At 34.3% G+C, this 12,714-nt stretch overlaps 4 protein-coding genes across 5 annotated transcripts in view; 1 reads left to right on the top strand and 3 right to left on the bottom strand.

Annotated features, from left to right (window-relative positions):
* LOC136810908 (polyadenylate-binding protein 2-B-like) overlaps nt 1-12,714 on the bottom strand; it is a 276,555-nt gene that overhangs the window by 130,667 nt on the left and 133,174 nt on the right. The window lies entirely within an intron of this gene.
* Nucleotides 638-1,477, bottom strand: LOC136811023 (cannabinoid receptor type 1A-like). Its single transcript, XM_067067626.1, has one exon. The coding sequence runs from the start codon at nt 1,475-1,477 to the stop codon at nt 638-640; it is 840 nt and encodes a 279-aa protein (XP_066923727.1).
* On the top strand, nt 5,605-9,221 carry LOC136810897 (nephrocan-like). The gene is made up of 2 exons (XM_067067481.1): nt 5,605-6,302; nt 6,746-9,221. The coding sequence occupies exons 1-2, from the start codon at nt 5,681-5,683 to the stop codon at nt 8,017-8,019; spliced, it is 1,896 nt and encodes a 631-aa protein (XP_066923582.1). The 5' UTR covers nt 5,605-5,680; the 3' UTR covers nt 8,020-9,221.
* On the bottom strand, nt 9,092-11,914 carry LOC136810898 (carbohydrate sulfotransferase 1-like). Its single transcript, XM_067067482.1, has 2 exons — nt 11,765-11,914; nt 9,092-11,085 (listed from the first exon to the last, which is right to left on the bottom strand). The coding sequence occupies exon 2, from the start codon at nt 11,020-11,022 to the stop codon at nt 9,769-9,771; it is 1,254 nt and encodes a 417-aa protein (XP_066923583.1). The 5' UTR covers nt 11,023-11,085; nt 11,765-11,914; the 3' UTR covers nt 9,092-9,768.

The following is a 12,714-nucleotide window of genomic DNA, read 5'->3' as shown; positions in this document are numbered from 1 at the left end:
ATTGCACAAATTGCAGATATCTTTTGGATCGCTGATAAAATGTGATAATGAATAATATGATGATATAAAGTCAGATTGGGCTCTTCCAGAAATTTATTTGTAATTTTGTAAAATTTGCTTTGTTTTGGGGGTAAACTTGCTCTAATTAGGGGTGATTTTGAATGTCCGGGGGGTCAACTGATGCTTATCCGGGGGTGAGATCTGTTGTCCGGGGGGGGGGGGGGGTCAAAATTCACAATGTCCAGTGGTGGAGGGAATTTACAAAAAAATTTCTATCCTCCACCCCCCCATATTCAAATTTTTTCTGGAAGATCCCATTCTTTTTTTATAATTTTGTCTGTTTTGTTCCAATAATATTCCCTCGGTAAACACTCAGTAAACATCTCAAAATTTATAGGAAACCAGTACTAGCCCGTATTAAGATAAGTTTTCTCTCAAAGCAGTAATCATTTCACTTAGCCATACTTTAGTAATTAATTTTGCGACCACCAGGCAAGGACGACTCACAGACTACTTGCCCTGGGTTTCTCTACTTTGACTCTTTTATTTAATTGTAAAGTATCATAGAGGCATCAAGTACCAGAAATCTTAGGTACGATCCGGCACCATAGCCAGATGCTCTATCTGCACGCTATGGTCACTGAGCCACAACACGATTTAAATGCAACAAAGTGGAGAGAGTTCGACGGTAAACTGCATCTCTCAAAACATAAATGACAGGGTTTAACACAGAGGATAAACACACGATAGCGTGCGTAACTCTTGCTTCGAAGTAAATCATCTTTTTCTTGGAGATCAAAGCATACATAACAAGGCACATTGCTGGGAGGTTACAAATCAAATAACAAGTGGTCAAAAGGAGCAAATTCTTGAGCACTTTGTTGTTACGAAGACGGCGCTGACAGGCTGGTGTCACTTGCTGGTTAGCCCGCATACTTTTGTAGAGGAGAGCATAGAGGGTTGGTATTGAGAATACGGTAAAAACAACTAATACGGTGGTTACCAGAAGCATTGAATTCACATTCACTACCGCTATTAAGGAGATAAACAACGACGTCGAAATTGCTGCCACGTTAATGATTAGATTACGTCTGCGTGACATTATACGATCATATCTTGCATACTTGACAATTTTCAAGTACCGATTGAAAGTAATCATCACAATAAGACAAGATGAATAAAGCGCATTCCAATTGTTGAAGACAGCCTGTGCTTTTAGAGCGGCGCAGTCCGAACGTAATTTCCAGTAATGGTATCCAGCACAAAAGACGGGCACGACAAATATGCAATCAATAAAATCACATACGCTTAAACTTGCCATCAACCGAGCAGAATTATTGAATTCACGGGTTCGACGTGTTTTCCATTGGCAATACAATGAAAGCACATTTAATATGGTACCCAATGCAGCGATGGTCAAATATAAGCTAACGATAGCTTTGCGCTGATCATCTGTGAGGATTGGTACACAATCCATGTCTAAATAATAGCATGTCCTAGAAAAAAACGGGACAGATTTCATATTCAAAGTAAAAACGAAAAAGAGTCAAGAATTATTTCGAATTATTTAAATAAGATGGAATAATCAATCAATAAATTTCTCAAGGTAAAGTATGTTTAAAAGTCTTAGGATGCTTCTCAAAGTACTTTTGTACCAAAAATGACTTTTTAGCAGTAAACTGTAAAAAGTTCATTTTTTCTTCTTCATTTTTCATCTCAATTTTCTAAAATTCTTCAGTCATTTTTCTTAAAAAATTATAATGCTCTGAATTATCTTTTCAACGGTATGTAGTATGTTAAAATTGAATTAAATAAATCAATCCTTCCATACATCTTCAGTAAAAGATTAAATAACAGAAGCTGCTTTTGGTTCATTTTTTAAAATTTATTTTCTAAATGTGTTCGGCCTCAACAGAGTACCATCATCAGTAAATAATTTTAAAAGTAAAAAATTTTAATAGTAAAAAATTTTAAAAGTAGAAAATTTTAAAAGTAAAAAATTATAAAAGTTAAAAAATTATAAAAGTAAAAAATTAAAATTGAAGTATTCCTTGAAAAATGACAAAGAAAACAAACTAAGTTTTCACTTATATAAAATCTGTTCCAATTTTATGTAAGACACACTGTAATATACAGAGTGTCCGGAAAAAAATATTGAAGTTGAAGGTTGTACCAGCACAATAATTGTTTTGTTGTAAAATGATTGTTGTCATTATGATTAAAAAGAATGAATTTTCTTTACAATTTTCATGACGTTAAAGTTATCGAGAATAGTTTTTTTGTAAAAGTTATTCATAAAAGATGTCGCGTGACAATTACAATGACACAGACAGAAACTAAAAATTGAAAATTTAGTGAAACACACACAAGAACTTTCTTTCTATAGAAGTGGTACGACTCGATACTTTATTTCCGGACACCCTGTATAAAAGGTCTCATCGAGAATCATTATTTTTTTTCAAACGGTACCACTCTTTTTATCCGTGAACGGAAACTTCGCAAGGAAAAGAAAAAACATTAGCACACTCCGGGCCCACCTTTATTAACACTTTATTTTATAAGAACAGTCTTATAAGAACATGATGTTCGTTTTTGGCAATATGCTAAGAACAAATTAAGAACAATCCTAGGCTCAAGAATGCTAGTCCCTTTTTAGGTGATAAGTGAATAAAGTATATAAAGAATATTTTAAAGACATCGAAAATCACAAAAAAATAAGAACAGCCTTATTTCATTCAAAACTTACTGGTTCTCTCTGAATGGGTTTTAAGAGCAGTGGCGTCACTAGGGTGTCGCTCCTGAAGACTCAGCGACACCCTTTTTTGACAAACAAAAGTTTTTGAAAGACAAGAAATAAAAAGCGCTGGTAAGAGGACGACGCGCGGCGACTAGCGCTCGTACGGACACGCGCGGCGTGCGGCTTTTTTAGAAAATCACGTCGCCTTCAATGGGCGGTTTTCAATTGGCGGCGATGTTTTAAATTGGCGGGGATATTTAGATTTTAATAAATTTACGGGCACCGAATCAAAATTCAGTATTGCGATTCCTTAGCTTAGTAGAGCTCGGTAGAAATGAAGACAGCTCCGGGACCGTAAAATAAGAAATTTTTCTTCACTTTGGCCTTCATCGTCTGCACAAAAACAATGACACGGCTACCGACTTTAATATTTATTGTTATCCTCTTTGTTAAATTGTTAGCAGAACAAAAGAGGTCTCGTCGGTGACCGTAAATTATAATTATTTTATCAGAAAACGAGTAGAAGAGGAGGGGACTCATTGAATGCAAGATCTTTCTTCGATTATATTATGATGTGAGACTATTACCATGAGAGAGCCGAGAGATATATTTGGAATACTGTATCAGAAAAAAGTTTTCAAGACCTGATCCCGACCTGATAGTGCTTCTCTTGTTTTTGGGAAGAATTGTACTGATGAAGAAAAAAGAATGCTATTCGTCGTAAAAGACAGCAAAAGTTGCTTGTTTCCAGAATGGCAAATAATAATAAAGTAAAGATTTGTGATTGAACATTGACTATCGTATGTGGCAATATATAAGAGAGAGTACTTGTACAGATCCTATGCTGTAGTTCTGTATTCTGATTGGATTGCATGATATTGTATTATACTGTAATGGATAGATGATAGACAGTTCTTGGTTTTTGACTGGTTGTGGTTTCTTGTTGTTTTATGAATTTGAGACTTTATGCTCGATTTTACAGACAATGACATCTTTCGTTTTCGAAGAAGATAAAATTGTCGGTGCTTATTTTCAGTGACAGCTATACGAGATCAAGACTCAAGACTCAAGAAAATGTTTTTTTTGGGGGGGATTAATTACATTGTTTTGTATACGGTATTTTAGCCTGCTAGTCTAAAGTAATTTTAATTTATTTTGTTGAAGGTTATTTTTATGATGAGCTTTGTAAAAATCATACAAAATACTTTTATGTCAAATCACAAAATTATCACTCAAGAAACGAATTTTTCTCTTGTTGACATTTCTATATAACACGAACATAACATAACTTTTTGAAAAAAATGAACACATTTTTTCTTCACTCTCCATCGGCACACTTTACAATAGAATTTCATTTTATATTTTACAAAAGGAGCGCATAAACTGTAAGACGGAGAGTTTGTTTATCCGGGAATTTCCCTAGGACAAAAGGAATTTCCCAAAGGGCAATATCATTCTTTTAGAAACAACAAGCTATTATTACGAACGAGACACTCACTCTTTGAATATTTTCGATCCAATGTGTGGCTCTGCCACCCATTCAACAAATGGTAAACTCGTTTAATGGTGAGTTGCCGGTTAACCACATGCAACGTGGCCTGTGTTTGGGGTTCACAGGTATTGGGATCTGCAGCCCATAACGTCCCCCGGTTGTTTGGAAGTATTTGGGCGTTATATATTAACACCGCCCTAATGAAATTAACAACCGCCCTCTAACCGCCCATTTGAAAATGGAAATTTGCGACACCCCTTGAAAATCCTGGCTACGCCACTGAAGAGAGTAAAATTTAAGTTGCTAAAATAACGTACATGAACGTTAAACGAACGTTAAACGAACATCAATATAACGTAACAGTAGGATATAGTGGGAAGAGCGGAAATTTGGTATTGTTTAGGCAATTTTTTAAATTGTATATTTTGCAATAAAAAGTTGCAGGTGAATTTTTATGGTGAGAAAAACACTATCGATTATGAGTTGGATTTATTTTGAAATAAATTTTAGGTATTAAAAGTTCAGTTAAAAATTACAAAATTTGCAACAAATATTATATTCCCCTTCTTTGAAAATTTTTTCTTCAAATCAATCTTTCACCCCAGAAAATTTAAGAATGATTTTTAGCTTCTTAGAAATTGAACCAGGTCCCTAGAAAGTGCTCAAATTTTGTTCGACCCATTGGGGTAAAAACTTTCATTAACCCCCCCCCCCCCTAGAAAAACTGACCCAAAACAAACTCCATACACCCCCTGGAAATTTCATTTTAAATTATAGCCTTTACTACATTTAGAATTAAAAGAATCTCATAATCATGGATTGAAAAGATATATTGTAGTTTTTTTTTCCAGGCTTTATTTACGTTACTGATGGACACCAGAGAATACCGTGGTGTTGACTAATGAGAGTTCCGCTTCATAGAGGAGGTACCTCTCAATACAATACGTCATAAAAAATCTGACGTTATAAAGTTACAATGCAGCGGCTGGGGTAAACATTGCAATATTTGGGGTAGTTTATGTATTATGCATAACTAATGTATTCAATGTTATACAATCATATTTATATAAAAAAAGAATGATACGTATGCAACGGGCTTTAAAAAAAAGTAAAACGAATGCAGGAACTTCAAAATAGAAGAAGAAATGAAATCTGACGTTTTGCCTTTGAATTATGTAATCTTTCGCATGACATAATTTTTTTTGCACCATCAGTAAGTATCAAAAAGCTGGTAATGCGCAGGGAACGAGGTAGCGTTTCTTGTTTCTGAGTATTTTTTTCCTGTTGTTAATTAGATTTATTAGTGACGTAATTACATCATTATCTCATACCTTGAATTCCATCATGTTTTCATGAGTTCACTCACTTTTAAAAAATTGAATAACAAATTAACATATGGATATGTTCAGATCAGATAGGTTTTAGAGATTGAGTATTGGTGTAGAGAAAAAATGGTTCTCAAAACAGCATTTTATATTTTCATTGTACAAGTTCTTTGTTTTAAAACGTATGAAACATGCAAATGTGAACAGAGTGATATAGCATTTTGTTACAGATCAATTGACCCACATCGAGACATACCTACTGAATGTCACGCAGGGTTAAAATGTGATTGTAGGTCAAAGAATTTGACTACATTTCCTACAAAACTCTCTCAAACACCGGACAGAGTTATTTGGCTGAATTTAGCTGATAATCTTTTGACCAATATTACGAGGGAAGATTTAGGAACATTTACAGGGCTACGTTTTCTGGATCTGACTCAAAACCCTATTCAGTTTATTGGCTCAAAGACATTTCTTAACTCCTCTGGTCTGATTGACCTTCGAATCCAAACTGACAGTTTGAAGTATAACTCATTACGCGGACTACGTAGCTTACGGGAATTACGGATCAACGGGAATGGTATTTTACCGGAACTCCCGACCAAAGTGATGAGTCATCTAAAAGACTTGATACATTTGGTGATTTCCAATACAGCTGTAAAGAAATTACCAGAAAACTTTATGAATGGATATAAGCAGTTGTTGATTTTGGATATGAGAGATAATAAGATAGATTCGGTTGATGCAGGTAGTTAAAGCCCTTTTTCAAATTAACTTGACTCCAATACACGAATTTCCTATTAGCAAATTCATATAAAAAAGTCACGAAAAACGTCGAGCAAAGCTCTGATTGGCTGAAGATTGCATACATAAACATATATTTTTTTAATATCCAGAGTATGAGATAATCTTTACATGTCTCATCCAATAAGAGCTCTACTCGACATTTTTTCGTGACTTTTTCACATGAATCGGCTAACAGGAAATTCGTGTATTGATCCAAATTTTCGTGAACAGGCCAAGAAAGTTTCTTGAACAGACGGATGCGAAAGATTCATAGTAACCAGATCTCTATATTTCTATCCGAGTGTTGCAAAACCTTAAACCCATGGTCCCAACGGATCAATTTTGATAGACAAAACAGCTAGGAAGATGTAAAAACAGAAATCATCATTGTTTTTTATTTCTTAGGTGCTTTCAACAACACGCCAAATATTAGGGAGCTCCATCTATCGCACAACCACATCAAAACAGTCCATCACACCATCATTAAACATGCATCCAAATTGAAAGCACTCGATCTCAGTCATAATGATCTGACATCTTTTGATAACGATTTCTTGGCCAATATACCAGAGTTGTATTTATTAGATCTTAGCCATAACAAGTTGGTCAATATCACTTTAAATATTCCTATACTCACTCTGGATCTCAGCTCTAATGCCATCACCACAACTGATGATATGCATTTCTCTAATTCATGCTGGATTCAGAATCTGAACGTTGCCAACAACTCAATCATCAAGTTAACCAGATTCTATCAGATTGATAAGGACTTAATACCATCGCAATACACCACAAAACTACAGAAAGTTGATTTTTCATATAACGGTATACAAACCATTGATTCTGATGTTTTTGAACGTTTTTACGAGCTTAAGAAACTGAATCTTGAAACGAATTTGCTATCAAATATTGATCATTTGATTTTATCGCGAAATGTATTTCGTTTATATTTGGCGGATAATAAGTTTACAAGATTCCCAAACATCATTGATAAACTCAAATTTATTTCGTGGTTGGATCTATCAAACAATAACATTAAAGATATCCCTTTAAAGAAGCTTGTTGATTTAATATCTTTGCGTTATCTTAACTTGAAAAACAACCTTCTGTCACATTTGCCTGTTGATTTTCTCTCAGGAACCAAGTTATATGATTCATTTGATCTCTCTGATAATCCGTTGGTATGCACATGCGCATTAAGAAATATCTTGACATTGAGTACGACAGAAAATGCAATTATTTTAGGAAACTGTACAGAAAATGAAACAATCACAATCGATTTAAAAGTATTTAAAGATATTGCAAACTATAATAACATAACCACGGCAAAAAGTACGGCAAAACCTGATCCAATTGACACGACTTCAACAATGACGGAAACGCTGCCCGACGAAACAACGACAAAACAGAAAATGACGACGATAAGTTCACCAACAAAGGGTAAGCTACCGGCAACAAGGAAAACGACAACGTCAGAATCTCTACGAAAGGAGTTCACCACGTCTATTGTCTTCAACGTGATTCTGGCCGTTGTGGTTCTATTATTGATTTTCCTGGTTGTGGTTCTATATGTGAAATATAAGAAAGTTTATTCTTTGAATGCATATCATACTAAAAGGGATACAGTACAAATGGAGAATACTCATGATAAAATTGCATATTCAACAGAAGAAAATTAAGTAAACGAAAAGGAACCCAACGATACATCAAATCACCCAAAACAGATTATCCATCAAATACCATTATCCATCAACAAAAGACTTTCTAACAACTCCTCCAACGAAAAGATTTTCAATGAAACCAAAGATGAATATACCAAAGCCCTGAAAAAAGGGGATACCAAAACCTCCAAATGATATTCAATAAATGATTCGTAAAAGATGAAACTGTCAGTATTAAGTTGATTCTTGTTTACTTTTCTTAAAATCGTATGATTTCGCGCTGGTTGTGTTATGCATGCAATCATTGAACACTCTTGGTGAATTGATTTATACATACTGAAAAACTTTGCGCCCAAGAAAGAGTATTAATGCACTTATGAAGCCTCCCTTAAATTTCCAAAATTCAAATTTTTTTAGACCTAAAGTTTTATTAAAAAATACAGACGACTTTTTAAATATCACAGAATTATCTCGACAACACGATATGTCGAATTATAATTTTGTTCCAAGTGGAAACATCTAGACTGAACCTCAAATGAAATGAAAAATATTCAAACAACATTCCATAATCCTTTGCTTATAACAATTTATTTGGGAAATTACTAAAGAAATTTTGGTGTAATATCCTTAGATCAATATGTATCAGGACCTTTTTGACGACCCTGCCGACTCACCAGACTGTCTAATGTTTTTTCCGGTGGCGAAAAGTCTTATGAAATTACGCCGAACAATTTGTCCAAATTCTTATCACCGGACAATTGTGTCGAGCGCAAAATACGAGGTTTTAACATCGGACATACAATATACTGATTTACATTCGGTGTTTGGATTGTCTGGTGATAAAGAGTTTTCTCAATTGAGACCGGACATTCGCTTCCGGCGGGCTTCCGTAAGGCCGGTGCGTCGGCAGTGTCAACCTTTTCCCCTGAAAGTTCTAAGTATAGCGATTCTACTGTATGTATGATATCGACACAGTAGTCTCCATGACGTCGACCTCTATAAATCGAATAATCCCTTATAACTCGAGCTCATAATCGAAAATTTTTAAATCCCCTAAAAAGTGTTCGAGTTTTCGAGATAGTTCTGTATATAAAGAAAATATAAAGTTCTTATTTATTTAATCAAACTTATATATACATATATGGCCTAAAAGTGATGTGTATGAAAAAAAAAATGTTAGAAAATACTTTAAATAAAATAGTAAAATTTCGATGTCATAATTTAGAATATTTTCCAGTATTTTCATAAACATTAAGTGAAATAAAACACTTATTAGCCTTATTTTAATTATTTGCTTTGTCTTAAAATTTGTAACCGCAACGAATAGATGAAGAGAATATTAAGACTTATGTGAAGACGGTAATTAAACTTTAGGGACCTAAAATATCTTTTTCAGATAATGAGGGTTTAGTGGAAGTCTATAGATTATCCCAAATTTTGATAATCGGAATTTTTTGTAAAAGAAACATCATTTAATCAACCCCTATTTAAAAAATTCTGACGTCACATCATAATCAAATAGTCAATTACGCTTAACGGCAGAATCGAACACAAAGGCTTTATCTTCAAACACAAAAAATCGCTTAAAATCAGTTTTGTTGTGGTAAACTCGGTGACTAAGATTTTTTATAGCATTAATTTTTAGGATTTAACCAAATTTCTTATAAATTGTTCCGATATAAAACAGAAGGCGAAAAAGCAATGGTCCTATAAGTCGTGGGGTTGCCTTTAAACCATGTGGCGCTTTTAGCATTTCAGCTCAAAGGTTTAGAATCTGTTAACAGTCCTATAAGATGGTATACTCAAGTCAGTTAGCGTTTTGTTTTCCCAGAAATGGTTATAACCCAGCCGATCCATAAAATGACGACAATGGCCTTGAATCAGAAAGATTTGTTGTAAATTGAATTTAGAACGCCATGACGTCATCGAATAGGTAGCATTTCTACCGTAAACCGAGTAGCTATCCTCTTGTTCAGTTGTGTAGGATGTTGATTCTTCTTGCGTATTACGTACAATCCATTCTAACGACTTTTCCGCAATCACACCGTCGGTAAGTTGGATGATTTGTAGCACAACGTCACGTGGTCTCGTTACTAGATCCTCATAACGGAGTACGTTCAACATTTGACGATATCGCTCCGGCATCAAAGACATCGTTACTAAAAACTGTTCGTAAAGTTGACATACTTTATTTGTTGTAGATTCGAAAACTTGCTCGAATGTTTGAGTTTTGGTCTTTGTTATCCAACCCATTGAAATCATCGAGGCAATAATAGCACGTGGGTCACGAACAAGCCATATTGTTTTCAGATTTTCCACTTGGAGTAATAGAGACATGTCTTTAGGGCTGTATACTGGTAACCTGTGCATAAGCTCCTTAATAACAACCATATCTTTGTTAGCGCATATCCCCATTAGAGTTCGAGTGTCGACCGTTCTGCAATGTTTACGATACTCGGCTTCCGTTGCATTTGAATTCATTACATAATCACAAAATGGCGGCGAAGCTAGCACTTTACTCATAAGCCGAAAATGAGGGTTACTGAATTCCGGGTAAGATATTAAACGGAATAGATATTCGTGTTCTCTGAAATCACACTTGTACAAATCATTAAGTCTTTGTACTACTTGAGTATTCCCGGCCGCGTCATGTGCCTGTTTGGAGGAGCTCGGTGTTAAGGTTGTTAACGCTTCACTTGCATGTAATGGTTCAAACAAATAAAATGATTCGTCTTCACGATTGAACATTTCACCGAAAAACGACGACCCCGAACGCGGTAACGAGAATATTAAGATTTTCGGTCGTTTGTCATTTTGAACGACATTCGCTGTCGTTGTCGTTACATCATCGGTAATATCTTCTCCGGCGAGCGTCACCGAACATCTATGATCGTACGGGTCACACTTTAGATGGATGAGTGAACTACGTAATAGATATAGCGTATGTAAGAGGAAACATAACAACGTTAACGATATCGCTAGCTTAACTACGGTGAAGATTTGAGAGCCGCGGTCCTCCATCCTTTTGTTGCAATCTGATAACAACCTCACCAGTATGTCAAGTCATCGTATTATACTTGTTGACTGAAATATAAAGAAAATTTCAGAACTTTAATGATTCATTGCGTTTTCAGAAGTAAACTTACAATATCTTTCATTGCAAAATCAGGGATTACGTCAGGGAGGAAGATCCTAAAGGGACTGAGAGATTGGGGGGGGGGATAATCAACAAATGAGGAGGCACGTTACAATTTATATTTTACATTGGCATCTCCCAATATAACAATAGTTCGAAGCATGTTTTCCAAAAAGAACAGTTCTCGCTTAGGGGGGAAAAGTATAGTCAATTCTTTCTTTTATAAAAGGGCTGAAGATACTCAACAGAAAAATTGGACTGTTCCATAAAAAAACCATACAGTAGGGTGGACGAACTTTTTCAAGTCAAAGAGAAATTCTTGAAAATGTGTGGATACCCCCTGGAAAAAGGCAAAATTTGCAAAAATACACCTTGGAAAAATTCTTTTCATATCTTAAAGCGAGGGTGGACGGACTATAATCAGTCTTTTAACCCCTGGAAATTTTTGAATAACTTTTTACCCCCTTGGAAAACTGAAAAAACACCCCTCAAATTACCCTTTGGAAATGTTTGTCCACCCAACTCTATGGATCTAAAATGAAATGGCCTATTCAAGTCGTTGTATCTCAAGCAATGTATATAGATAAATGCATTTTTAAAGGAAAATTCAAAATAAATTCAACATACCTGTAACTGTACTAAAAGTTCATCACAACATTTCCCGGAATATGCCAATTTGGTTTATTTAAATTTCTCCCTAAATTGGACAAAACAATACAATTAAAGAAAACAAAAATAAGTTGTTGTAATTTGCGTTTATAATAAAGAAGGAATTAAGTAAAAACACTAACGAGGTTAAATTAAACGATTTAAAAAATTTAAACTTTATTTTAAACAGACGAAACTTAATCACAAACAGAATTAAACAATCTTCTACGCTCAATTAAATCTGGGTCATAATTTGTTTGATTTTTTAATGCTCAAAATGAGTAAATTTAAAGAAAATTTCAACTGTCGCATTTATAGTTTTTATAAGCATATTGCTGAATTTTGATTGTATTTACATACATGCATACACTTTTTTCTATATTAAAATCTTAATAAGTGTTTGTCTATGAAACAAGTATTTTGTGGTTCTCTACTAAAAAGGAAGACAAAAATTAGTTAAAATTGACGGGTTTTATTCTAAAATTTAAAATGTTGAAATTGTTCTTATAAATAAATTATTTGGATGAAATAATTTTGATTAATCAAAACAATCGACTGTTTACTGATTTTCTGCACTGATTTCGAACTGTTTCGAACGTAATTAGAACGTTCGAAAGACCTAAAATAATACTGAACATGAGCCAGATAAAATCAAAATAATTGCACTGTAGAGCGGCTTGTAGTTAATGAAATTGAACAAAGATAAATCCTATTATTGGATTAAATTGAAGAATAAAATCAAAATTATGCCAAGTCTGCAAAAAAGGGTTTGTACAAGAAAATACGAGTTTAGTTTTTCTCAAGATAATCTGCTGCGAAGACAGAAGGCTGTTAAAAGGCTGTAACTTTTGATAGAATTTTATTTAGACATCACTTTTGTACCTTTTTGAAAAGATACTTTAATGGGAAAAATTTTCCCGGGGATTAAA

Source organism: Clytia hemisphaerica, unplaced genomic scaffold (genome assembly GCF_902728285.1).
Source record: "Clytia hemisphaerica strain Z4C2 unplaced genomic scaffold, Clytia hemisphaerica genome assembly, whole genome shotgun sequence".
NCBI classification, from domain to species: domain Eukaryota; kingdom Metazoa; phylum Cnidaria; class Hydrozoa; order Leptothecata; family Clytiidae; genus Clytia; species Clytia hemisphaerica.
Note: the sequence above shows the minus strand (reverse complement) of the source record. Positions and strands in the feature narration are given on the sequence as shown.